The 7,500-nt window shown below is 38.9% G+C and overlaps 1 protein-coding gene across 1 annotated transcript in view; it reads right to left on the bottom strand.

The window, feature by feature from the left end:
• The window catches only part of L3mbtl4 (L3MBTL histone methyl-lysine binding protein 4), a 339,815-nt gene that overhangs the window by 170,101 nt on the left and 162,214 nt on the right, over positions 1 to 7,500 (bottom strand). The window contains exons 6-7 of the mRNA XM_029470911.1: positions 1,939 to 2,043; positions 824 to 959 (exon numbers count right to left, since the gene is read on the bottom strand). Of these exons, the coding sequence (XP_029326771.1) occupies positions 824 to 959; positions 1,939 to 2,043 (241 nt within the window). The remainder of the gene's footprint in view (positions 1 to 823; positions 960 to 1,938; positions 2,044 to 7,500) is intronic.

Here is a 7,500-nt window from a genome sequence, read left to right as displayed (position 1 = left end):
CTCTGAAAGGACATTCCAGTAGAGCCTGAGGCCTTGTGGTTTCTATTGTTCCATATCTGTTAAAGGCTCCGTAATGCCTGTTGGATGAATAATGCTGCTCTCTTATACCAGCTCTCATGAACTCCAAACTACCTTCAGGCCCAGGCAGATGCCAAGAAACACCTGAAGGATAGGGAGGTGGCACACTAAACCGGAAATGTGCAGCATTTGTCCAGCACAGTTGTCCAGCAACCTAATGCCCAAGCAGGAAATTATGTGCAGCAATTGGTTGTACAAAGAAAATGGACTAAGACATCTCACAGCCAAAAAGGACCAGCCTTAACTGCCAGACTTAAGAATCTCACAGGAAACAAAAGACAGACACAAAACTATTTTCCATCAACTTAAGACTGTTTATAGCATTTTATAGTCTTATTCTTTCCATTATTTCCAAATTTGCAGCACATTTTTTTAGAACAAATCAAGTTCCTTCCCTGTGTGGTATCATTGATAAGAGTATGATATTTCATTTCAACCACGATTTTGAACACAATTTCTTGCTATAAAGATTAATACACTTTATATATGATCAGGTGCTCCCAAACAATTATATTTTTCCCATAAATTCCTAACCAGAATATTTGACTTAGAGAGACAAACAGACTTTTCTTTTACACTCATCTCTAAGGCATTGTCATGGCCTTAGCCTCTTTGTAGATAAAACTTTCATTTGGAAAATCAATTCACACCAGGCTCCCCTGTTAGTATTTCCTGAAATGGTGTTAAAATAAAGCTGGAATAACAAGTACCCCTCCTTGCAGGTGATAAATGTGCCCTGGCTTACCCCGAGGGATATGCAGTTCATGCTTGGTCTTTTGACACCATCCCACTGGGTGAATGTCCGGAGAACCAGCATTGGTCCAAAAATCATAGCAGCTTAAATAACCATCAAAATGCAGTCTCAGCCGGTAACCACACACCTGAAAGAGGAAATTCACACCTGTGCATTAAGTGTCATGGATTTGAAAAGGGCTCAAAATCGAGAAAACATTAAAATGTTTAGGAGATGCCATCATCATGAACGAACCCAGGTATCCGTCCAAACATTTTCATCAGAGAACAAATGCATATGGAATGTGATATATGATAAATCACAATGATGATAAACAGCTATCTAGAACTTTCTGCAATATATATATATATATATATATATATATATATATATATATATCCTTTAGACTGGTCTAGGAATCTGAAATCACATCAAATGTTTCTAACTGACTATTAATTCAGTACCTGCCAAATGTTCCTTTTAGCAAACATATCTTCTGCTGATGGGCTTACTTTCTACCTCAAGAGAGTAGAGGCTGAGATAAGGAACAATGCTCACACATGAGCCCAGCATGTTAAACAAAGAAAATAATTAAAGTCTGAGAAATACATCCCCTAGATATTCTGTACAAGTCTAATAGCCATTGCCATGACATTGAACACGTGAATGTGTCTTCCAAGTTCAATGTTTCTATTGATTTAATAATGTGTTAAATTTTAAAATCTATTTATTTTCTTCCGTGGCAGTTTTCTGTATATAAATTTTCACATAAGTAAGTGTATTTATTTGAATGTTTATTCATAGACAGGGATTTATATACTGTTTTTATTGGCTCACCTAAAATATGAATAATTATTTAACAGTTGGAAACAACACTATGGGACCCTTGGATTATTACCAACTTTAGGTAAAATCTACTTTTCAGTTAACTCAAGGATGAATACTAGTTGACGAAAACTTACTAGAAAATTCATCCTAAGAACAAAATTATAAATCAACAAATCTGTATACATTATTGACTGAAATAATGAGTTGGGACTGACTTATGACAGAAATCACTGAAATCTGTTGTTTTATAGAAAACATACAGCATGTAATTAGCCCCAGGTAGCACCAGCCTCTCTTACCTCAGCTACAGAAAGCACACAGAACACAGATGGACGTCGGGCATCAATGCCTTCCAATCTCATTCCAACCTGAAAGCCATTTTCATGCTCCGGAAAGGACTGGTCCTACAAAATTTCATGATAAAATATCATCCACTGAGTGTTCTCCACACACTAATATAGAATATTTTATGTGGAATTTAAAAATAACAGGATTCATAAAAGCAGAATAGAAAAGTAGCTATCAGGAGCTGGGAGCGGGATGAGGGGCAAAAGAAGATACTACGCAAAAATTGAAGGCTGTAGTTAGAAAGTAAGAATAAATGGTAAGTATTTAAAATAATGAAAATATCCATGCTCTAGAATACATATAAAATACATACATATATATTCTGTCATCATGGTATGACTAATAATTATATGATTATACTTTGCCAAAAGTCAGGTAACAGAAATTTAAGAAAGTTACCATGTACTTTAGAAGCCGAATTTCTTTCTTTTTTTTTTCCATATTTTTTAATTAGGTATTTATTTCAATTACATTTCCAATGCTATCCCAAAAGTCCCCCACATGCTCCCCCACCCACTCCCCTACCCACCCACTCCCACTTCTTGGACCTGGCATTCCCCTGTACTGAGGCATATAAAGTTTGCACGACCAATGAGCCTCTCTTTCCACTGATGGCCGACTAGGCCATCTTCTGATTCATATGCAGCTAGAGACACGGGCTCCAGGGGGGTATTGGTTAGTTCATATTGTTGTTCCACCTATAGGATTGCAGATCCCTTCAGCTCCTTGAGTACTTTCCCTAGCTCTTCCATTGGGGGCCCTGTGATCCATCCAATAGCTGACTGTGAACATCCACTTCTGTGTTTGCCAGGCCCCGGCATAGTCTCACAAGAGACAGCCATATCTGGGTCCTTTTAGCAAAATCTTGCTAGTGTATGCAATGGTGTCAGCGTTTGGAAGCTGATTATGGGATGGATCCCCGGATATGGCAGTTTCTAGATGGTCCATCTTTTCGTCTCAGCTCCAAACTTTGTCTCTGTAACTAATTTCTAAAGCATAATATTTATATTGATTCTTTGATAATTTTATTCATGCATATAATGCATTCCTCCCTCAAATCATCCCAGATATACCTCCCACCCCATCCTAACATCATACCCACTCCTATATCTCTCTCTTTCTATCTCTCTCTTTCTCTCTTTCTCTCAATGATCTACACACAATGTAGCAGGACTGACTTTCCCTTTAAGACAGCAGGCAAGCTAGGCAGAGACTGAGCCAGGGTGCACAGTGGTGGCAAGGATACGGACTCAGAAGAGGGTGGTCCTCAAGCAGAACATGCTATATCTCTGCAATCGTGCAGGTCTGTTGCCCTACCAGCCATGGGCCCCAGGAAGCACCTGAAAGCTGCAGGCACCTGAAAGATGATGGCATCCTAGTAAGCTGAGCCCCACATGACACCAAGTCAATCTTACTATGAGATTCCTCATCTAAAGGAATTCAGGCTTCCCTCTGCCTTGTGCTAGTAAGCAAGGGAATATTTCCAGTTTGTTGCAGTGTCAAACCATTGCCACTGCCCTAAATGTATGCTATAAACAACAAACAAGAGGGGACTTTCTCCAGCCATGGTGATTCATGGGGGATGTGGGCTAACAAGACATGGAAATAAGGGGACACTGGTAGAGAGAGAATATCTACTCCCACTGGTATAACCATTCCAACAAAATCAACACTTGAATATTTTAATGTAGCATTTCGGTTGTTCTGTATTTGCTGATGTACAAGTGTATAAGCAGGTATATGTGCTTATATGTGTGTGAGTGCATACATGTGTGTGTCTCTGTGTATGGTATCTGTGTAGTATGATGCATATTATGTATGTATCTGTGCCACTATGTGGTATGTGTGTGTGTTTGTGTCTGTGTTTCTGTGGGTCTGTGTGTGGTACTGGTGTCTATGTAGTATGTATGTGAGTGCTATGGCTGTTTGTGGTATGTGTGTCTATTGCTCTGTGTGTGCCTGTATGTGTGGTGCTGTGTCTGTTTGTGGTGTGTGTGTGTGTGTGTGTCTGTCTGTCTGTCTGTCTGTCTGTCTGTTTATGTGGTCTCTGTGTCTGTGTGGTATGTGTATGTAGTGTCTGTGTTTGTGGGGTGTATGTATGTCTGAGTGTGGTGTCTGTTTATATGGTATATGTTTATGTATATAACTGTGTGTGTGTGTGTGTCTGTGAATGTGTGATATGTATGCCTGGTATCTGTGTCTGTTTGTGATGTGTGTGAGTGTGTGGTGTCTGTGTCTTTGGTGTATGCATGTGTCTGTGTGTGATGTCTATGTGATATGTATGTATGTGTCTGTGATGTCTGTGGTGTGTGTCTGTGTGTGTCTGTGTGTGTGTGTCTGTGTGTTTGTCTGTCTGTGTGTGTCTGTATGTGTGTGTGTCTGGGTCTATGTGTGGTGTCAGAGTCTCTTTTCTCAGACCTTTCTTTTTGATTTCCTGGCTGGGGGTCTGTGGGATTTCTTCCCATTTAGGTTTTTTTCCTGTCCTCTCTTCTCTACACCCTTGTTTATAACAAAACCCTTTGTTTTGTGCCTTACATCATTTCCAGCTGTCATTTTCTTCTGTCTTGTTTATTCACCTTTCTTAGAAACCATCTTTTAAAACATTTTTGGTGGATGCTCATTCCTGCACCAACCCCTGTCCTTCTCAGAGCTGCACATGGTATAATGGTGCTGGGTTTTATTTTATTTCTGAATTGAGTTCACTGTTAGTTGCTTCTCCCTTGTTTATCCATCTCTCTACAGGTGCCTGGTATCTGTGTTGATGCTCTGCCACCAGTGGTAGGGAGGAGAACAATATTCTCAGCCTAGCTTAGAGTCAGCGTTCATTGCTCAACACTATCACCCCAACTCAAAGTTCAAATGATACTGTAACTCAAAAAAGGGAGGAGGTTTAAAAACCTCAAGGCAAAAACCAATGTCTAAGAAGGCTGGTTCTGACAGGCCTGAAGAATTACTTAGCTACAGCAGAGATAAAAATAAAAATCCTGTGAACTCTGCATTGATATGGGGCCACACTATGTATTACCACAGATCATCTCAGGCTCTAGACTGTTAATAAGTCTAGGAATGATTGCAAATGGTGCACCCTACAAATACAACCATGTACATTATCCTGATTGTTCAAGGTCTCAAGGAAAGTTGGGTATTTTGTATTCTAATACGCTATTCACTGTCAGCAGATACTAACACCCACCGAAGAAATGAAATGGAAACCTCACCAAAAGTTCCAGTTGGAAATACACTCAACTCCCTACTATAATCTGATGTCCCTGATTACACTGCCAAAAAAAAAGATAGAAACAAATTATATGTACAGAAACTATATTCAGTGACACAACACCAGGAAACTGCCTGCTTCTTGGGTAAATATATGGATGTCCAGGTACAAGGATTGTTTAGAAACCCAGGCAATTGACCATAAAAGATTCCTTTCACTGTATATTTTAGATAAAATGTCAACTCTAAAGAACTGAGAAAGAACACTGAAACCTCAGGAGAGAGTACGAACTGACTTATCAAGGCAAACAACATCAGAATAATAGAAAATGTGTCCACAAAAACTCTGAAGCCTAGTGATTGTAGGTGTCAATTATTATATCTAGATTATACTATGAAGATGTCAAGTACAATATCCTAGATCATAATATCCAGGACAGTTATCCTTCATAATGTAAGCAGGGCAAGGTCAGTACAAGCTAAAGAGATTCATGACAACTGTGGTACTGAAGAAGATCCCTAAAGGCACACTGAACCCAATACAGCAAGGTAAACACAAGACCAAGGATGAAGGAATTAATAAGCTCTGCTAGAACACTGAACAAGCAAATTATAATTAAAGCATCAGTTTTTTTTTTTAATGTGCCAAGAACTAGCACATTCCTCCCCGTTATAGCAATGGATTTAAATGGCCCTAATTTACAAAATGAAAGAGCTAGATGGGCTAATGGGATTATAACTAAATATTCATTTCTAACCAGTAGGAAACACACTGCTCCATTAAATTCAGTCTGAAAAGAAGAAGTTGAAAAATAGTATTCCAAAGAAAAGAGACGTAGGTAAAACAGGTACAGCTACTTACACTCACCTTGTAAAGCAGAGTTCAAGTGAGAAACCAATGGAAGTTGATACCTATTGATAAAAGGGACAACATACCCAGGACAGACACACACACACACACACACACACACACACACACACACACACACACACACACACATATATGACATCTGTACACTGAATTTCAAAAGACAAACCCTAAGGGAAACCACGAACATAGAAGCCCTAATACAAGCATAGTGGATGTTTACATTACCCTGCTCTCACCAAACGGTCTTGCAGCTTCAAGAAATTAATAATCATTTCACACTAAACTCTACTATAGCTGAAATTAATTTAACAGACATCTACACAATGTTCTACCCAAAATTGCAGTGTATGCATTCCTTCCACCAGTGCATAGAACTTTCTCCAAAATAGAATGTTTTAGGCAATAAGCCAAGTCATTGAGAGAGGGGGTGGGGGGAATCAAAACAATTGCTCAAAGCTCATCAGATCATAATGATGTGAAATTAGAAATCAAAGGCAAGATAAAGGACAAAGAGTTGACAAAAAAAAAAAAAATCTGAGCTTGAGCAATGACCTTGCACTGATTAGCGATTCATTGAAGGCTTTCCTAGAAAATGGCAATGTCCTGGGATCCAATGAAGAGGAAACATGAGAATCTGTGGGATGTAGCAAGAAAATTAAAAGGGCATTTAGAGCCACAAGAGATCTCAAATAATTACATCGTAGTAAAGGCCTACGTGATAAAGGGACAGAAATTCAGCACCAATTTTAAGAACACCTGTGAGAATGAAAAGTGTTCTCAGGGGAATCAAGCTGCACATTCTAGTTGTAGAAAACCGGAGCATCTGAGGAAAAATTGTAAAAATCCCTCGGGAAACAAGAAGGGCCTTCCTCCAGGTCTCTGCCCATGCTACAGTGAAGAGAACCTTGGAGGAATGAATGTAAATCAAAGTTCCATAAAGATGGGACTCCGCTCACTAGAAGCAGGTAAAATAAACAAGACAAAAAACTAAAAGGGCAGTCTCTTAGCTCCGTTCAGGAACTGTGGACCTCGTTATAGGACACAGGCCCAGTTATAAGAAAAACTTCAAGTTGTGGATTCTGATACTTTAAGTTAAATTGAAAGTTATGACTAAAGAATTAAAAAGAGACTTAATAAAGGTCAAAATATAGCTCAATTCTTACTGTTACCTTATTTCCAATCCTGCTTTGTGCCAAAAATTCATAGATAAGGCTTTATTGGAAGTTAAAAAAATCATATCCTCAAGCATATAGAATTCATTTTGTGGATGGCATTTTTGTTGGTTTCAGAAAGTGGAGAGTGTTTTGCAGATGCCTGTAAAATGTTTGACTAAGTGTGGGCTGATGATGGCTTCAAAAAAGATTCAGCATGGTAAACTTTTAGGCTATTTGAGACATTTAGTGTATAGAGATTGTGTGTTTTCTCA

This window comes from Mus caroli, chromosome 17 (genome assembly GCF_900094665.2).
Source record: "Mus caroli chromosome 17, CAROLI_EIJ_v1.1, whole genome shotgun sequence".
Lineage (NCBI taxonomy): Eukaryota > Metazoa > Chordata > Mammalia > Rodentia > Muridae > Mus > Mus caroli.
Note: the sequence above shows the minus strand (reverse complement) of the source record. Positions and strands in the feature narration are given on the sequence as shown.